Source organism: Grus americana, chromosome 4 (assembly GCF_028858705.1).
Source record: "Grus americana isolate bGruAme1 chromosome 4, bGruAme1.mat, whole genome shotgun sequence".
NCBI lineage: Eukaryota > Metazoa > Chordata > Aves > Gruiformes > Gruidae > Grus > Grus americana.
This window is the reverse complement of record NC_072855.1, coordinates 76,802,276-76,823,299: the sequence shown is the minus strand read 5'-3', so window position 1 is coordinate 76,823,299 and position 21,024 is coordinate 76,802,276. Positions and strand designations below refer to the sequence as shown.

The 21,024-nt window shown below is 40.0% G+C and overlaps 1 protein-coding gene across 6 annotated transcripts in view; it reads right to left on the bottom strand.

Moving 5' to 3' along the window:
* TNIP3 (TNFAIP3 interacting protein 3) overlaps positions 1-21,024 on the bottom strand; it is an 82,822-nt gene that overhangs the window by 55,327 nt on the left and 6,471 nt on the right. For 5 of the 6 annotated variants that reach the window (XM_054823820.1, XM_054823817.1, XM_054823816.1 and 2 more), the window contains one exon: positions 6,443-6,528. The exons of the other annotated variant lie outside the window; for it this stretch is intronic. In XM_054823820.1, the coding sequence (XP_054679795.1) occupies positions 6,443-6,450 (8 nt within the window). In that variant the 5' untranslated portion in view covers positions 6,451-6,528. The remainder of the gene's footprint in view (positions 1-6,442; positions 6,529-21,024) is intronic. 6 annotated transcript variants of the gene reach the window in all.

Below are 21,024 nucleotides of genomic sequence, written 5' to 3'. Positions count from 1 at the left end.
GTAGAGCTTATTGCTTAGCTGACAGAAAAAACTTCGGCCCACAAGTGGCTTCTGGTAAAGGATATTCTGCACATTGCCCAGGGTTGCAGTCACACATCCTGCTCCAGCTGCAGCAAAGCCAGGCAGAGTTTGACTCCTCTACAGCCCCAGCCACTTCACACCTTCGCTACCTCCCCACTGCCAGCACAACCCACTCACCCAGCTTGGTCAAAGTAGTCAGAGTTTCTTAAACTCTTTTGAGGCTAATAAAGGAGCTTAGACTAAAACAATTGTTCAAAATAAAGGAGCAATGTCTAGGTGCAGCCCTGAGGACAGTAAAAGATGAGCAGAGATCTCTGGCAGGAGCGCAGCAGCAAGTATTTAGGCAGGCTGCGCTCATGTCTGCTGCTGGTTCAGCCGCAGCAAAAGGAGATGTGTGACTACAGCCTCCTGAGATCAGAGCATGAATCAAGCTGGGAAATACCCCATAAAGATGGTGGGCTGGGCTTTCAATATTTCATTTCAGCCAGGAAGTGTTCATTCCTCTGCTCTGCTCCCTGCAGTTTGTCTGACACTGTGGCTGCAAATGATATTCACTTCTGGCTGCTCCCACTCCTCTCTTTGCATTCTCCTTTCTGGACTTAGGAGTACCTGGGCAAGAGCAGGAACCAGCTGGGCCTGAGTAACAGAAAGGGAACTGTGAAAAAATCAAATCCCTACAAATTGATTGCTGCTCTGTAATATCCATGCGTTTCAACAGCATCACCAAAGTCAGAAAATCACTTCATTGACTGCATTTCTCACTGCATTTGGTTTTCCCCCAATTTTCAGACTAAGGTCTTCTGACCAGAAACTATTACTCTGTTTCTCTGTATTTTAATATTAGCCACTTTGATAATTGGAGGGATATATTTATTGTGATGCAAAATTTTAATATCTGGTGTATAAAACCATTTTACAGTCAGGACTTTCAGAGTACACAGATGATCCGAGTGCTTGAATACGTCTTCAAGATACTGATTAGGAAGTACTCCAGAACAAGACAGTTCTTGATGATTACCTGAGCTTCCCCTGGTGAGCTCTAGAGGGCACACAGCATTTAGCTTCTGCAGAAAGCAATTTTTTTTCAAAACTGCTTTTGGTTTTGTGAAGTTCAAAGGTGTGTTTCTGCACCATTAATACCCTTACTGTTGTACGCTGTCACCAACATGTTCTAAAATTAGGTATTTTGGCGTTTTATAATGAAATTATGCAAACAGGCAATCTGTTAGAAAAAAAAATCAGAAAAATGAAATCCACTCCCATTTGGGAGATAGTTTTTTATGTTTTGTAAAATCAATCAGAGAATATTAAAAGCATTTTCACGTGATCATATGGGACAAAGTATATCTCCCCTATGTGCAAAAGCTTTCTAAAGTATATGAAGATATGAAAAATGCACAACTCATCCTACTTACATAGCATGCTATGATTAATGCAGAGGACAATAAAAGATTAGAATATTAACTCCTCTTCATAAACTTTTAGTTGCCAAATTTCCTTATTTGGAAAAATTAAGACATTTCACATGGAAGCAAACCTACAGATGTATTGAAGGAAGCTGGTCTCCCAGCATAAGTTTTAGCAGCTTGCAGGAAAGGAAAGAGCCCAACCTTCCTCATAATGTGCATGTCATATCTGAAAAGTAGTAGCCAATATCCTTCTAACCATGTCCTCCAAGAATAAGAAATTAGATCTCTTTGGTTTGCAAGTTGCCATACCCATGCAGGATTTCACTGCTAGAGACTAACCGTGCACCACATTAAAGATATTTTCATTTCTCCCACGTATTCACCTAGCTGCCTTTAAAATGGTTTTTACCTTTTTGCTCTATGGTACACCTTTGCGCCATTTCAATTTCTAGGCTCTATCAGCTTTTTGTAATAAATTATTTATAAATGGTTGTGTACTTTTTACAGCAATTCAGTTTTTCAGCTGGGAGCCAGAACAAAAATTGTGGCCAGCACATGCTTTGTACGTGAACAGGACTGAAATTCCTATGCAGATCAATGCCACCCAGCTAAATAGACTGTGCTGGTCTGCCTGTCCTCACAGGGTTAGGCAATGAAGTGCTGGTTGTAAACGCACAGGGAATTTTATTAACTTATGCATGTAACTAAGCCAGAGCAAAACCTATATTTGACCCAAAACTATCACTAAAGCCAGAATATGATGGCATCAGAGAGGAAGCATGAGGTGTGGACACCAGTGGCTTCTAATAGCATCAAGAACACTCCTTGCAGTTCATCTTTTTTGCTGGTCAGGAGAAGCAGCAGAAGGCAAAACAACTCCTGCTAATACATGTTTTCATAATGGACCAGCGACCAGTTCAGCTCCTGACAGCCTGCCCCATGCTCTTTCGATGAGCCATATGCATTTGGCTTGTAGCAGCACAGATCGATGGCCATATTTATCAAACAGTCAGGTACAAGCCCCAAGCAGAGTCCCAGCTCTGCAGCTGGGACCATTTGAGAGTTCTTGGCTCTCCCTGGTTTTCACTGGAAACTGGCATTATTACTTACTAATAGCAATTACGTGGCAACAATGGACATACCTACAACATGTGTCAAGGCATTTATTGCTAAATATTAATACCGAAGGCATATAACACTATTTGAAATAATTTCAAGCGTCTTTCTCCTGTGATTGCTGAAAGCACAAATACACACCATAAACAATTGTGAAAAAAGGTTTTAAGCCAGGATTTACAGCCAGACGCCAACACCATGCAGTCATATTTTGACGGGAAATGAATTCCAGAGTCTAGGGGTTAAACACATGCTTCATCCCCTTGGGTGGGCATTTGGGACGTAGGATTCTTGTTTGGTTAAGCCTAAGGAGCAGATCCATGGAAAGAAATAAATTTCTGCATTTGAATTATGGAGGATGAACTGGTTCGGATAAATTAAAAACCATGACAAATTTCAAGGCAAACCATTTCAGCTAATATTTCCCCTATTATGATAATGTACTTCATTTCAGAAGAAGGCCTTTAGAATATGGGAGAGAATGAAACCTGGATTACAGAATATTTACTCTAACTTGTACTAGAAATAAAGTAGGAATAAAATTAGGCATATAATTCTTAAAAATGACAGTTTATCTGTAGAACTAGCCTTTTCTTTTATGTTCCACATGATTTTACAAGATTTTTGCTCTCAATTCAGTTTTGTAAAATTCTTAGATTTTTTTTCATGTAGATACATTGAGATTTTTATATCAGAATCTTATCTAGTTAAGACTAAATGACAAAACTTCTGGTCCGACAAACAATGGGAAGAAAAAAAATTTGCCAAGAAAACAGAGAGACTTTTGTTACAGAAATAAATTTTTGCATCCTCATGAGCTCTTACAAGTTTAGTAGATTCTGAGCTGATAGAGAATAGTTACAACGTGGTGCAGCTCTGTAAACATCAGTGGTGCTATTCCAGTACTCAACACCCAGCGAGCAGATCTTCGCTCAGAGTTTGGGCTTGGGAATTTGAGCCAGATCTCTTGAAATTGAGCTCCATTAGTTCTACGTTCCACCTCACACGTACCACTATAAAAACCAGTTTATTGGGCATAAAGCGTACTGCGCTGGTACAAACACAAAAAGAACACCTGCCTTTTATGATTACGAGAGTATACGTAAAAAGAAAGTTTAGGAAAAAAGAGAAAAAAGCAACACATTATTTCAAATTATTTCCAACTTATTTTTTAACTCAAGTTTCACCAAAAAAAAAAATTCACCCAGTATTTCAAAAGCATAGCTGGAAAGCCAGCCACCAGCAGCAGCTAAGATCCACCTAGCAGCAGAATTGCATTGTCTTTGGAGTGAGATATCCCAGATGTTGCGAAAAAAGTGCTGGCATTGTTGTTTGGGAGGTAAGTGTGAGATTAGAAATAATCTCACTCCAGTCCCAAGAAGAGAGCTTCATAAGACAAGGTATATGATAGGGGTTAAAAAAATATACATACTGCAACTAGAGCAAAGAAACCACTTAAACTTTCGCTCAAATCTGATGTAGCCAAAACATCTGCCTATCACCCCATAAACATCCCTACACTTCTGTTCCCTTTACGACAAAGGAATGGAGCTTTTAAGGCACATTTAATAGCCAGCAGCTGTTTGGCTGTCAAATGCCACATCTGGAGAAGCTGTGTGCTGTTAATGTGAACAGAAACAATTATTCTTTAATAGTTTTGCTTAATTTTAAGAATTACACAAATCACAACAAGAGGTGCACATTCTTAATGAAAAGACGTCTGGTTTCTCTGAAAATAAGCGCGCCCCCCCCCCCCCAAAAAAAAAGGGGGCCCAGTGATTAATTGAAGCTACAGTTATAATCTATCCTGTCTCAGTGAAGAGAGAAGTAAAACTACTGATACACAGGCATTTAGTGCCTTCCAGACTTTGAGTATTCCCCTCAACAAATATGCAACATGCAAGATGACGATGACTAGCTGGTTCACGTTAAATGGCATGTTACTTATCATGCAGTGCTGCTCCCCTCCGTGCCTGGAGGTTCCTGTCCTTTGGGACTGGGTTTCAATGCTGCCGCCTTGCTTCTGTACCCTATCCAGCCTGCATATCAGGAAAATGACATCAGTCCCCTTTCACTTGGATCTTCTGCTTCATTATACTACCAAGACCATAACTGAATTTCTTCCTGATGGACTGCATTTGGGCTGAGTTCAAACCTCAGGAAAGCCAATTAAATTATTTTCACCAACTTTCTTGGGCTTTAAATGAGCCATGAGCGAGTTACAGGTGACTGTCTCTCTGGAGAAGTAGTAAATGGGGCACAGTCATCCAGACATCACCCAGGACTCACGTAGCTGCGTGTGGATCACTAGTGGAAAGGGAATTCAAGTTTTGCCATGAAAATCAATCAAATGGAAAACTTGCCCAAGCAAAGCCACCAAGTAGCACGTGCTTTCTGAGCAGATGAATTCCCCCACTGAAAGGCACACATGCAGAAAGCTGGTTAGAGACGGCAGGAACATGTTGAAAGAACTGAAACCTAAGAGTTAAAAAACAAGAAGGGAGACAAATCTAGATGTTTTCAAGTGCCTGCTCTTTTTTCTATGAAGAATAATAGCTAGAAAAGCTTGCATCCCTTTTAGGACACTCTAGTAGCCTCAGTAAGCACCTTTCTGAAATGGTCACCCTCCCACAGCCCTTTCTGGACTGGCTGCTCACCCCACAGATGTAGCTTGAGCACCACACATTTATTCAGATCCTTCACATACTCATTTCTGTGGAAAGCTGTGATTCTGATGCAATTACATGGTTGATGTTTTTAAGTAGTACTTTATACTACTGTTCATTCTTTTCCCAAATCAGGCATCACCACAAACAGAACAAGACCTATGCGCAGCCCATTATGCCTCGTAGTTCAGCCTTGGTCAGGATGCAGATGCATCACCAACACCTTACTGACCTGAGCTCACAGTTGGGCTTGCACCCTTGGAGGAAAACAAGTCTATGACTCATTTGGGTCAGAGTCTCCCACATGGGCCTGAGATATTTTCAGTGATCTACTAGCAGTGCAATCAGAATAAACAAGTCAACACCATTTGGAAATGCAGCCAGGAAATTTAACATACAGTAGCTGACAGAGGACAACCAACTCTGTTAAGTCCAGTTATTTCATAATAAACTAACCTGGCAAAAATGCTTTTTAAAGGAAGAAAGAAGGGTAGGGTATTATTTCTTAAGCTTCCCCAAGCAATCTACAGTTCCCTTACAACAATTTCTCTCTCAGATCTACACACTATACTTAATACTTTTTAAAGCTACCTTTTAATCATTCTCAGCTACATTGATTTTTTTTATCTTGCTGAATACAGCAGCATTCACTGAAATACTCAGCACTATTAATTTTCTTAAAGCTCCTTATTACTCACCGACAGCCTTAGAAAGGAGCTGCCATCATCACAGCCTCATTAGATGCTGTAGCCATAATGTGACCTCTTTATCTCTATATCCTACAGTACCACCTCTTTTACTGCCATTATCAGTAGAACTAAATTAGTTTGTGAAGAAGCAGGTGTCCAAGGAGGTTCTGAAATCTCCATACGGGGCAATATTTGAAACTCACTTAGACAGGCCCTGAGTAACCTGACTTAACTAGCCCTGCTTTGAGCAGGATGTTGGTCCAGATGACCTCTAGAGGTCCCTTCCAACATACGCTAGTCTCTGATTTTGCTCTTCTCAGTACAGAAAGTTTCCATGTTTCACTTAAACAGAACTGATACAGATCTCCACAGGACAGATTAAAGCAGGAAAAAAAAGTACTAACCTGGGTATCTGGAAGATAAATTGATTGACATATGCAGAAAACAGTCAACTATGTATTTCCAATAATGTAATGTAAATTACTTCTAAAATAATAAAAATAAAATAGGTTTCTCCACGTAAAATTAAAATAGTTAATACCTTTCCATCTCAACACACTGATGGGGGTACAACTCTAGATGATCTTCTGCATCTTTATTCTTCCTTTTGAGCTGCTCACAGTAACTCTATTAGAAACAGGGAGGGAAAAAACCAAACTTTAAGGGGAAATTAAAAGATTAACAATCTAGGAAGAAAAATTTAAGTACACAATTATAATAAGAAGAGAACCATGTCTTGCCTGGATTTCTGTTTTCCTCTTCATATACCATATATGTCTGACAAGCAAGCCAGGAATCTACTTCCTCCTTTCCAGCATCATCCTCTCAAGTTCACCACTCTGTCAGGGACAGTTTTGCAAGGGTGGGAGCAAGAACAGTCTCTGGCTGTGGTGATGAGAGCCTACCCAAGGAGCAAAGTTGTCAGCAGTCACAGGAACATTGGAAGTGTTGAAAAAGGGCTTTTATTCATCCTAAAAGAATCAACTATCTTATAAATACTCTAGAATTCAAGCATGTCCTCACATTGACCAGAAAATTCGTATGCTTCATGGAAGCATCCAGTAAAACTACTGCTCCAAATTTAAGAGAATTTGAGTAATGAGTCTGATCTAGATCACCTGGAGAGAAAAGGAGAGCTGTGTGAGTTATTGTGTAAGAGCGCGTTGCGCAAAAACTATACAAGCTCCTAGCAAGCTTCCCCCTGGTCAAGGCCAGCTACTGCATTTCCAAAGAAAAAGAAGAGAAGCAAAAAAACACTCCTCCCAGAGAAAAAGAAGGGTAACAGTAAGCAGTCCACATTCAGATATTCCCTTTTGGATGAAAACTCCAACAGGGAAAATAAGCAAGCTTTTTTAAGTTTTATGAGGTACCAGCACCTCTCCATCACAAGTGGGAAAACAGATGGTACAAAGAGTGAGCCAACACCACCTCATCCAGGGGAGTCATTCTGCTCCTGTGCTGCAGGCTGGTGACAGCCCTAGGTATGTTTCTTCAGGCTATATGGGACATCTCTAGTTCATCAGGAAAGGAGCCCAGAAGTCTCAGTCTTCTTTTTTAGATTAAAATGACAAATGATAGCATTATGATAGTTTCTGGAATTAGAAAACTGGCAGGTTTCATAACAGCTATTGCAAGGACAGCAACATGACCACTGAAATAAAGTGGGGAGCTATCAAGAGTGAAACCTGCTATTTATAAGCAAATAAGTTTTCAATTACGAGTCACTCTATTGGTAACATCAACTTAATGTGAAACCACAGCTGAACATTTTATAGAAACCATGCTGCTTCATCTATGTGCAGAGCAGAAATTTAAAATGAAAGGTTGCCAGGAGAAGATCTGAGGTGTTTGGCATCCCTTCCCCCTCTTAATTCCCATTCCTGCAGGCATTTCACACATTTTAAATGCATCTGGTAATCACTAATTACAAGGATCCTATTAAGAAAAAATGTCAATTCAGTTTCATGTGAAACTTGATTCCAGCTTGTCTGAGTTTTATGAATGTCTGTTTAATCATAACAAAAACACGTTGAAGTATGGAAAGCTGTATTTGTCTGATTTCAATGGGAGCTGCAGACACTGGGTACTAATGAGAATTAAGCCTTGTTTTGGAGTACCTGAAGTTGGCTTTTAGGTGTCTCACAGAATATAAAATTTGAAAAACATTGACCTAGAATGAACACTCCCTACCGACACTGAAACAACAACAAAATAAAACTGACTAAATGAAATCTGACCATACTTGTCTGAATTTAAAAAAAACCCACAACCCACCCACAGAATTCAGACTGCTACCCCATCTCTAATTCATCCCACTGGGCTTAGACATTTCAGCAGTCATTTGCCAAGTTACACACAGTATTGCAGCCCATATGCTGAAAAATAGGCCATGTTAAAGGAATACAGGTTAGATGTTACTGAAAAGAAGATACCTACATTGATAAAATTCATGCAAGAAGCAAAGAAAGTTCTGAAAAACTGAAAAAAAAACCCCAGTGAAGAACATAGAAAAAGGTATTTATTTATTAGACACGTCACTTTCTGTTTCTGCAGTGACAGGATGGCGAGCCAGATTTGGGGGCCCACAGGGAAGGGGTGCTGCACACTCCCTGCTGGGGAGCACTTGGGGACCACATAGCAGGTGCTCTGTGTTCTCCATGGCCCTGCTCTGCCAAGCCGGGGAAACACACGGAAAGGAGCTGCTAAAGCTGACAATTCCCAAATCACTGCGTGGCCCAGCTGCAGACCCAGCCAGCATAAACAACCAGTTCTCCAGAAGTCCTACTGCTAACATCTGCTGGGGTGGGGGAGGTCCCCTCCCCGTGGCTCGACAAGGTCTGTTGTATGTATCTCCTGACTCTTAGTCATATGCAGATTTTGCAGCATGTCCCTCAGTACTGGGCACCTTGATTTAGTGCATGTCTATACAAGCCGGCCCAGCTATCAGAAGCCATTTCATTATTGTAGCGGGGGAGTACATCCACCCTCTTCTATTCAGTCCAAGATATGGTAAAAAGCAGTAAAAAGTTACCTTGCAGGGATAGCTGGTGTGATCCACCCAGCTAAGCGTGGTCAAGCTAGTGCCAGCTAAGCAGCATCGGCACCTGCTTCAATTTGCCTCCACTGTTTCTCAAACTATTGATGCGCAAGGGACTGCTGATGCAGAGTAATGGCTTTGCCTTTCATTTCTTATGGGTTTTTTTGGGAAAGCGTGTCAGTTCTGAAATGCCTTTTTTTATTATTATTATTTTTCTCAAATCAGGTTTTATTCTTCACAACAAAAAAATTTACTGCAACGAGTCTGACCTGTGTTGGCAGCACAAGTTGTGCTAAATCTAAACCTACAGTTAAGAATCTGAATCAAAGAGATGCAACTAGGTTATTGTACCATGTGCAAATGTTAGTTATTGAAACAACCGTAAGTTTTTACAACTCTAATATGCATTTTAATGCTGTAGGTTTTTATTAGATCAGACAAATTGAAGCCAAGATGGATAAAATTCAGCTACTTCAAAGAATTAAGGCTCTGTAGAAAATAGGGAGTTATAATGGTCATGTAAAAGATTGCTCAGAATTACATAAAAGTTTTCTGTTTTCAGTCAAGGCTTTTAAGAACAGGAACACCCTGAAATAAAACAGGATCCGTTTTGCTCACAGATTTATGGGGTTTTGCAATAATTGAAAGTGTTTGATAAAAAGTGTTCAAAATTTCTTTGGTGCTCACCCACCAAATTTATCAGTGCTCCAAGCCCAAAGTACTTCCTAGATATACGCAAATAGGCAGAAAAAGCACTTTTGCATTAAAAACAAATGTTTTCCACACACAAAAAACACATTTGGAGAGAAAAAAAACCATCATTTAAGAACGACATGACGACTCACTAATTCTAATAAAATCTTAATTATAAAAATGATCACAGCCAGACAAGGCACTCACCACTCTGGTGTTTCAAAATGTTATCCAAAAAGCGTTTTACAAACATCTGTACTGTAAATATTAAAGCCTGCACTGCTCTTGCCCCATTACTCTTTTTCTTTCTCCCCGTCTAGTTCTAGCTTCAAAGCATCCTATTTTCCCAAACATTTGCTCATTTTCCCCAAACCCGCTCTGTAATTCACTTGTTCTTCAGTTGTACCAAAGCAATATTTTGCGGGAATGCAATGTAAAATGAATGTCAGAACATTGTCACAGTGGAAGTTGCAGAAAACAGATAGTATGCCAAATAAATGGGAGTATGTACTAGCAACTTATGTATCAGAATAAACCCATGAACAAGTTACCTTTTCAGTGATACCCATTTTAGTATTGCAAAAGATGCAGGGCCTCTCACAGCCAAGCCAAGTTAAACTTAACATCATTTAAGTATTACCCATATTGCAAAACAGCTCCGAAACAAAGTGGAACATATATAATCATAAATGCTGTTGATAAACAAGCCAGCAGGTTATACATTATCTGTGTGTGGCTGTTGTGTAGGAGGAGTGGGAGGGAGAAATGGATTGTTACTGTAAATGTGATCAAAATGGAAGAACAACCGAAGAAATAAAAAAGCCTTTGATTAAAGAGATCCTCAGTAACACTCACTGAAATGAATCTGAAACAGGAATAAAGCCTTCAAGATTTTTTTGCTCTGAAGAAGTCAAACATATAACATTTCTGTAATCTCCTCCTACCCAGATATTCCCAGGTTTGGTACTTATAACAGCACTAGCGTGCAACGCAGCCAGCCTTGAATCAGCTATTGCATTACATGCCTTTCTGCTTTTGCATCCAATGCTCTTCGCTGGGTGCAGCTTCAGTCATGTAAATGCAGCACGAGAAAAAGCCACAGACAAACACAGCAAGATCTGCCAGTTCTCTCCTCCCCCTGTTATTTCCTGATAAAGTGCTGAAACTTCAATAATAGACAGTTTCTAACCAAAACTTAAAATCTGAAGCTTGATTTTTACCAAAAATAAAAGAGTAGTTAGGTTCCTCAGTTCTGTCTTGCCTGATTTGGTTCAGATAAAATGAAACTGGTACCTGTCCTGCATGATGCAGGAAGATTTAATGCTGAATACTTAAAACTGATCTCACCATTAAGCACAACTCTCCTTGGTTAGGGTAACAGTAGATTCAGAACAGCAGTCACCCCAGACAGCTTAATTCACAAATGCCCTCCCACGAAGCTGTGATATCCACAACTTGATAAGCAGTCTATTTACGTTTCTTGAGATTATCTCAAACTACGCAGCAACTGAAGTAAATTAAACCCCAAACCAACAGAAACCCCTTGAAATGGACCAGACCAACGAATGGGCCAATTAAAGGCTGAACACACTAGTTCTACCTAGAAATGAGCGCCAGGCTTTCAGCATAGAGCAGACAGGACTCCAGAGAGGCTCTGCACTGCGGGTTCTTTGGCTCCAGTCCAGGAAAGGAAAACGTGCAGCGTAATCTCTGCATTTACTTTGTCATGCTGGATGCAGCAGGGTGACTTTACACAGGTAGACAGTGCCTGTTGTGTAGCTCTTCAGTCCTACGAGCACTGGTCCTCCACCACTGGGTGTTTGAAAATGCTTCCATGGACACACACAAACTAGTTTAAGTGGTGGGTACAGAACACTATGTTGAACTACATGTCCTTGTTAAAAATCAATAAATCACTTTTTTTTCTTAAATTAAAACAGAGAGAAAACCAATTTTAAGGCGTATTTCTGTCTTTGGAAATCAGTCCATTTAACAATTTCTAACCATCTTTGGATTGAAAATTTCAAGAACTACATCTAAAAGTGAGAAAAATATTCCCCAGTGAGTAGAAATCCCTGCTTCAAGTAGAAATCAGGGGTACAAACGTTATCAAAAAGCAAATACAGTCACGCCCAGGGCTTGCATGCAGACTTCTGCATTCCAGCTTACTATGTCAGTCACTCCACACAGGCATCTGCACAGATGAGTTTAAAGCATGCAAGCTAATTTGAAAGGTTACAAAACATAAGCTCAGTGCCAAAAATATCATGACTACCCTTCCAACATGCAAAAGAGCCGCATAAGAAGTGACCAGAGGAAGTCGTAAATGTCATCAAACCATCAACACCACACACGGCATGCCTCAATGATACCCTCAGTACTTCTCTGGATTCCTGTAGTCACCCTCTTTCCTCCATCAAAGGGCATTAAAAAAAATTAAAATACTAACCTCTAATTATTATAAAGGTTATGAGTTCAGGAGTTGGGAGGATTTAAGTTTTACTGTTTTGGGAAGGTTTACAACATGTTAAGAAGTTGCTAGAAGATGTATGACGACAACTAAGGATGTCACCTAAAGAAAATCCCAACGTTTTTCTGTGCTTCAAAACAAATTTTAACTTTCAAGTTATTTGAGTCCCTCTGATATTTAAATGCAGCCTGTCACTGATTTTCAGATACTGCACGTAGACTCCTCATTATTGATATCTTTAGAAGAGATCTTTTCTTCACTGGAAAATGCTAGGTTCAACGGAAACCAATTAGTGTACACAGGTCTGGGGGCAAAGTCAATGATACTTTGAACATACCTATTGTATGCAATTTCAGTGAAAGCAAATTATTAATAGAATTAGTTCCAAAAAAGTACAAAATACATTGATAAATCAAAGATATTTATTGTTGAGGGGTTTATTTTGTTTAAAATTCATTTATCAAGCAATCACAGACCTGCCAAATATACAGAAATCTGCCAAGTATACAGATCTTCAGGAAAACACTTGCAAACTAGGTATATTTCAAGCACTGCATAAGCCTCTCCCATGGTATTTTCTCATGCTCTGTATCCAACTTTAGTTAGCATGACAAATTATTTGGAGGTGGGCAAGATGAGAAGAAAGTACTTGGGTATTTGTTAAATGCCATCTTTAAATTATGCAGTGAAAAAACGCTTCTTTATTATTATTCACTGCCAAAGTATGGACAGGAAACATTTCAAGAGATAAAATACAGAAGTGAAAAGAAAAAATGCTGCAGAATAAAAGCAAGATTAATAACTATGATATTCGTTGATAGTGCCCAAGATGTGTTTTCTGAACAATTTTTAATGGAGATCTCACTACAGAGAAATTGTGATGTTGTGGTAGGGAAGAGTAATGATGGGACTTTCTTGTGCAATCCAAGTCAAGAGAGAGAAGGTGTAGGAACTATTAACTCCAATGACTTTGGAATCAAGTCTCTGGAGTATGAAGAGGTAGCACAGTAACAGGAGATTGCTCCAAGGATGGGGCCCACATGGTTGGGAAGGAAGGGAGACTGTGAGAAAAGATTTCAAGATATAGGCATATCTACCTACAAGATGTTGTACAACTACAAGAACAGAAGTTTAACAGTGAGAAGGTAAGAAGGATCTGATTTAGGTGAGGAATGCAGCTCCGTTTTACTTAAATTTCATGCTCTCCAGACAAGTTTCAAAATCCCAGGACAACCAAGAGAAAGAAGAGCCCATAGAAAGGTAGGAACAACCTAACAAGCCAATTGCAAAAACAACTTGGCATTGCTTGGCTGGCAGAAACACCAGTCCTAAGCAACTCAGAAATGCATGTTGCTTTCCATACGTTATCCAAAGAAGGGATGAGGGTCAAACTCAGTACAGGTGCACCAAATCCTTATATCACTAGATTTACCCTAAAACAACTGTTTAGCCCTAATGCTGTATATGGCAATAATCCTTCACTATTCCTGTACCTTTCATTGTCCAGCTTTGTGCAAGAAAAGAAAGTAAAAGAACTCTGCTATAGCTATTCTATATTAAAAAAATGAAGAAATTAAAAAGTAATTTAGGAAAAAAACAACCTTTTAAAGTACCAGGTTTTGAATTTGAGGTCTCTTTGGTAGATGACAAGGGAAGAGAGGTACGTGACTTCATTCTGAGGCTAGGCAGAGACCCACTGATACAAACTTCAAATTAATGTATAAGTTACTCACCATATTTAGGGAACGCTCATCTCCGTGCTTCTAGGTTAGAACGTACTAGTCTCAATAAAGGCTGTCTGAATCAAATGAGAACTAAGTGGTTTGGAGGCAGATATATATATCTCTCTCAAGGTTTAATCTACACCCTAGACTTAGGGAAACCCCTTTCTTAAAGTCATTCTAACGTTGAGAACATATTCATATCTCTCAAACAAACACAGCCCACACAGATCTACTTGAAAGCACTGCTTGTAAGATACCACAGAGGATTCCCTCTCATTCTTCAGATTACCATGGAACAGTGACACAATGGTACACCCACTCACCAGCAAGAGCTGCTCTGTGGGAAAAGCGGCGGTCTAGCATGGTGGAAAAGTTGCATCAACTCAAAAGGTATAGAACACAAATATTAATCTAGTAGAATAATTTACTGTAAGGGGCAGATAGGTCAGGGACCCATTTCTAGGAATACATTTTAATTAGAATTTATTCTAAAGGTTTCCCTACAGAATCAGTGCTCAGTTCAACTGGCTACAGTCTCCTCATCAGAAGTGACATTCAGCTCTGCCCCCAATCAGAACCACTACATTATCGTATCTGATTTTCTCTCTGAGGAAGAGGGCGTATAGAGGCGGAGACTACAGAAACGTCTTCCCTTCACCCGGACAAGAAGTGATGCAGCGTTTTCAAAAGTATACTATTCATTTCAGACTATAGTCCACTGCACACAAGGGTTGATTAATCAAGTTTCACAGATGATAAAAATTAACATTGTCACATTGTTACCTAGAAGTGAAAGACTAAAGATAAGTATGTTCAGAAAAACGTTCATCTTCAAGCCTGATTCTCGTATCAGTTTCAGTTTTGATGACAACAAAACCTGTGCAGTTTTGCACCAAGGAGTAGAAGCCATTCTGACATTTATAGGAGACTCCTGTTGTCTTCCAGGTTGGAAATACTAGTGATCTAACTGCCCTGAGAGCATTTTCATCCTCCTAGCGGAAATATCACAGCTGCTCAGTAGAGCAGGGTGGATCTTTTTCTGGCAAACCATTTACACTCTGCTTCTCACATACACACAGACAGTAATCATTTGCAAATTCATGTTCAATTCACTGCAGTTTTGTTGAAACAAAACTATTCTGGAGGCATTTGCAATTATAGCAGAGGAACCATCAGGCCAGGGTCAGGATGTAGGAGACCAAGGTTCAACTCTTTCCCTTGCCTTTCCCTGAAGGGAGTTTAACTGTGTTTGTACCTCCTGGATAGCTGTTTTAACTGCTGGAGTTGCAGGGTGATTTCTCCAGTCTTTTGCAATAATAGTCTTCTACTACATATTAAGTATTTACTGTTAACTTTGTTGGAGAAAATGTTAATGACTTTACTTTGATGGTTCAGACATTTACCAACAGAGTTCAGATTTACTGTCTGCCCGGTTAAAATAAAAAATAAATAAAGCCAAAGGCACCAAAATCTTCCATTTCTCAGAACAGCATCCTATTCACTCAGCTCCACATAAGTCACTTTTTCTTACTCTGGTCTTTAGTTTAGTTTTATATAAGCATTTCTAAAAAGCAGAACAGCCTCCACAAGGGAGGTTTGAAAGCAACCCACCAGCCAAAGTTCAGTACCAAACTACTAAAGCACTGTCTCAGGAGGCGAGTGGCAGGTACTGAAATCCTTCCAAGCAGCAAAAGAAATCAAAGCCAAGAGATACACCTCTGAGGGGAAATGCTTTTTCCACTGGATGACTGAATAGCAAGGGAATAGCATTATTTCTTCCTCAGCAATGCATTCACAGAGTACGGTGAATTTAGCCTTCTATGTTTTTGGCTTTCACCGCACTTATACACAGCTTTTGGCTTTGGATTGACCAACGTGCTTAATTTCTATGGGACTGGAAACAGTTTTGGGGGTTGCTGTTGTCATTGTGTCATCATCTGTCAGCTCAGCAACAATGATGGGGCTAAATGAAAACTTTCCATGTGTGCCGTTCCTGGGTTTAATATCCATCACCTGTTCAACTGCACCACTGTGGTTTCTGCCAGGGAGGCCAAGAATAATCAGATTTTTCCTCATCGAGGACCAGGCAAAGCTAGGACTGTTAAGCCTTAAAGGTCAGTGCCTTCTTATTTGAAAGGCTACATGCCATCCCATGACTTAAGAGAAGTCACCAAAGATGCCAATTTATCATGGGAAGCATTCCCTGAATAAAATGCAAAACATGTACAAACATTTTAACTGGATTTAACATTTAACACATTTACTGTTATGCTGGGCCACTTCCAGCACCTCTCAACAGCCATGCCCAGAGCACACACGGGGAGGGACGCACTGTTCTGTCTGCTGCAGCAACAGCTGTCTTCTGCAGAAACTAATAGGGAACAGCATCCTTGCTGCTTCCAGAGAAGAGGAGATGAAAACATGGGCTCTTCCTTTCCTCTTAACACCAGCTTAACAGCCACCTTGACTCAAACAATTCTATTGTTTCATTTTAACTCCTGTAAATGTTAGTGATATGAAAGTAATGACATTTTCATCACAGCAAAGCAGGCACAACAAAATGTTTTGTGGAGGCAGAGAACAGTAGTCAATGGAAAAATTGAAGGGGGAACCCTTTCTCTTAACCTCCAGTGGAAAATTGTGGGGGTACAGCAGAAATCACATATGCATCTTTTTACCTGACCTCCCCACTCCTCCCATTCAGAAGAGGAAAACCCCTTTGGCTACACCATACATAACTGAATAATAAAAATTTCATTGCTTCTTATGCACACCCAAGCCACTTATCTAGAGAAAGTCCAGATTGCATGGCTGCCATTCAAATTATTTTATTGTACACTGAAGAACTGTTTGTTTAGGGGCTTTCCATAGGGGAAAAATAAGGAAATGAGTTAGAGAAAATTTAATATAACACAAAGACAGCAGCTTAAAGTACCAGATCCTAGGTGACTTGTAAAGGGCTTAATTGCCATGTAACTATTATTCAGGAGAGAAAAAGACCACTAAAAGGAAGAAAGGAGACTGGAAAAAAAGCAATTTTGAAAGTGCTTGAAACAGTTTGGGACTCCAGTATTCTGGAGAGGAAGCTGAAGACAGATTTGCTGTCCAGGAATTTTCTGAGATTTAGTCTGAAGTTTATACTTTGATACCACACTTAGAGCATTAGGAATCCATTCTGCTGAAACAAAGCAGCCCGCTGTTCTCAACACGAGCGTTACTCGCTGGCTGTCTACAGCTGTCCTCCTCCCTTTTTGGTGCATGAATGAGAACTGCTCCCACGCACTTAACATTTTTGTCAAGCTAAAATACTCTCTTCTGCTTCACTCAGAAATAGGTTGGCCACTATCCTCTTTGTTATTTATATATTTCTTAAACAGGTTCACATGCCCCAGATCAAGAAGCTGCAGTATGACAAAATTAGTCCCAGCTGTCATGTTTTTGAGGTAAACTAAACAGTTAAAGGTGAGGGTACCTCTTATCCACACTTCATACAGAATTGAAGTACATTTTTGTGCTCACAGAAGTGACTTTCCCAGGGAGGAAGATACATCTGCCTAGTTCTACCCTAAATTTTAGTGAACCGCTTTGATTTTAATTTAGACTCAAACAGTTTTGCCCGAGATGTACTATGAGTCAAAGCACTTCCCACCCATTTTGTTCCTGCTCCTTGTGTGGCTTACTGCTTAGCTACGAACGAAAGACCACCCACAACAAATTCTCCCTTTCTTACAGAAAAATTGGAAATGCCACAGCTCCTTTATGAGGTCTTAAATGGCAATTCAATCAATTCTTTATTATTACTCAAATATATTCTTATGCTATTTCACTGGATTTACTTGAAAATTTTCATGAAGCTGATACAATAGCAAGTATGAAAACAGGCTTTACAGCAGGCCAGCAACAGGTTCCAGCAGAACATCACTTCCATCCCATTTGTCAATTCCACAAACTTTAAGCACACAGCTTGGTGTCAAGGAAGTTTGACTAAAAACCTTTTTTCTGGCCAATGAGGCCACCTTCTTCCCCAGCTTGTTGCCCACCCATTTATTGGTTTCTACCACTACTTTTTTTACTAAAATATTGGAGTGTTTAAGAGGTTGTGGAGGCCCCATCCCTGGAAGTGTTTAAGGTCAGGTTGGATGAGGCTTTGGGCAATGTGGTCTCGTGGAGGGTGTCCCTGCCCATAGCAGGGGGGTTGGAATTAGATGATCTTTAAGGTCCCTTCCAACGCAAACCATTCTATGATTCCATGAAATTCTGGTCCAAACTGGAATTAATTCTAATTTTACGCAATGTCTGAATCCTCTGTGAAAGGGATTTCTCTTTCTATATACGCTTCAGAAAGATTTCTTTCCTATCCATGCATATTTTAACCTGCTTGCTAATTAACAAGAGAGAAAAAGTCAACCGTGAAGCCATACTAAGTTTCCTACTTTATATGTCAGTGAAATTTTAAAGCAAGATCTAGTGGTTTAACAGAAACATGACCTTTACCGCATGGAGACAGGGTTTTTTTGGATGAAGCGAAGCCTTTTCACCCAGATTCAGGGACTGCCAAAAACTGCAAATTGCAGACACTTTTCTGCCTTTGCTATTTCTTGGTTTAGCTACAACAATAAGACCAGGCACAGAGTCTGCAGAACTAACATACCTCGTACTAATACAAAATAGTACAGTGAATTTTCTCAATGAGATCATGGAAAGAATGAAGGGTTATTACAAACCCCATACACTCTTGATGCTAACCTGTCTTTCTATGATAGATGGTACAAAAATGTGTTTCAAAATACGTCAAAAAAGTTTACAAAAACTTGCCACACTCTTCACTATGTTTGTCCTGCTGTACAGAGCATTTGTGGAACTCAAGCACAGCAGAGGTTTTGGTCATTAAAGCACTACTGGAATTTGATGATCATGGTAAGGAAACACTGGAATGATACTGAATAGGGTAATACACAATAATATCAAACAGTACAGAAAAGCCATTCCCTTGAACAGCAAGCTTAGCCTGCCTTTGTCAGCTACCACCACTATTATAGGTTGTAAATTGTCAGTTGAGCACAGGAGCTACAAGACTCTGGGTTAAAAATGAAAGGAAAAAATGAAGTAAGGTCTGTGAGAGCTAGTGTTTGCTATCAGCACAGGTGGCCAGATAGAGGAAGGTGCCTTCTCCTGGGTTTGCAGCTGACCAAGGGCAAACAGGGGAAGTGAAGGCATCTCATAGGACATATCCTGGTTGTTGGTGGACAGGAAGAAAGGCATTTGGAGGAGAAGAGGGTGGTGAGGCGTGACATGTCTACTACATTTCAGGTGAGAATTGTAGTCTCTCTCAGCTTCTCTGAACGATCTGATGACCTTTTCATAACCACTAAGATTCATCATAACACTGATGCAGAAGTTCCCTCCTTCCCCAAAGCATATGAATCTAATTTTCTCTTTTTGTGAAATCAAGAATAATATCTGCTTACAACTTTGCTATTTGGTTGTGCAAGACATACAAGTGTGTGGTAAAGCTAATAACCACATTAGAGAGAGAGCTCTCTCGTTGTTAGAAGCCAGATCCAAATATTTCTAATGCAGCTCTGTCACATAAGCACGCAGACACACACAGAAAAAAAAAAAATCTATAAAGGCAAACATTCCTATATATCGTCCTATAAGAAAACTGCCTTAGAGCTGTTTCCTGTTACCAAAAGAAAAGAGTATAAAAATGAAGGAACTCCTGATCTTAGGCTGCTATTTCCACCTCATATGACCTTAATTTTATGGAAACTGTACCCTTGTGTTATTCAGATTTTACTCATAAAACATAGACAGAGGCAGTGTGTAAGCATTGGGGAACAATCAAGAAAAATATAAAAATTCTTTGAACAGTAAAGAAAAAAGTTGTTAAAATTATTAATTTTTTTATAAATAATGTAAGGAAAAGCCATTTGCTTTATTTGTGGAGATAAGGTCCCTCTTTTTTTTTCTCTTATAAAGAAAATTAAGAAAAAAGAGACAAGTGCTTGGAGCACTAGGATGCTGTAGCAAACACAGTTTTACTTCCGTTATGTACTTTCCTGACAATCTAGAAAAAAGATTAAGTACTAAAGATTATTTTACAAAGTAGGGACACACATCTAGCTATTAATTATAAACTTACTCTAAACCTTTGCAGTACTTCTGCTGTGGTTTAAGGCTTCCTTAAAAGTAGGATGCACAGAGAAGGACACAGTTAGCCCGATGAATATCCCATTACTACCTGGAAGTCTTTCAAATGTTAGCAAGCATTCAAGTTTAGTTCAACCTAATTTCCTAAAAAAGCATATGCAGCTTTTGCAAACCAAAGATGGATGAAAAAAAGCAATTGAATATGAAAGGATTATTCAGATGAGACATTCTGCCACAGGAGAAAAATAGTAATGGTCATATAAATGAAAAGGAAATATTTGACTATTAGCAGTTCACAGTGCCAAGGTGACCTTAACTGTCTATGTAGACATTTCTACATAAATAGGGTGCTATTTTCAAAATTTCTACAGGGTGCACAGAATCTTTTCCCTTTTCAGAAGTGACAAAAGCACTCGGGTCCAAATTTTCCAAACCAGCCAGACTCCATGCTATACACCTAAATACCATATGGAACTGTTAAGAGCGCACTCAGCTGGTCCGCTCCCAGTAACCACTTTTAATCCAGGCTTGAGTCTAAGCCAGACCGCAGATGCTGATTCCTGACCCCCGTGAACAGCTACCTTGGGCCACCATGCTGCCAGTTCACACAAACATTTCTGTTCCGCAGCCAGGCCTCTGGACCCTGGAGATACAGACAAATCACTCCACCCACACCTGGCTTTAACTCCCCAGACCCAGGTGGGTGTTGCACTGTGATGGGGCTTAACAGTTTCTGCTCAGCATAACATGAGACAAGTCTGCACTGCTGGACCCCGAGACACCCTCGCCTGCATGGGGTAATGGGCGAGCCTGGCTTTACTCACCAGTGACCTTCACTGGAGAAGCCTGACCTGCACTAGCCAAGCCGGTCAGCTTCCAGACCCAGAGTGTCTCCATAGAGACCCACCCAAGTGCCTCCGCGCCACACCACCGTGGTTTGCACTGTTTGCAGGGCAGCCCGGCTCCTATGATCCTGTTACCCTTACTTGCAGCTAAGCAAATTAGGCAATTTAGGGCACTGGTATAAGATTCTGAGTCTTTCGTAT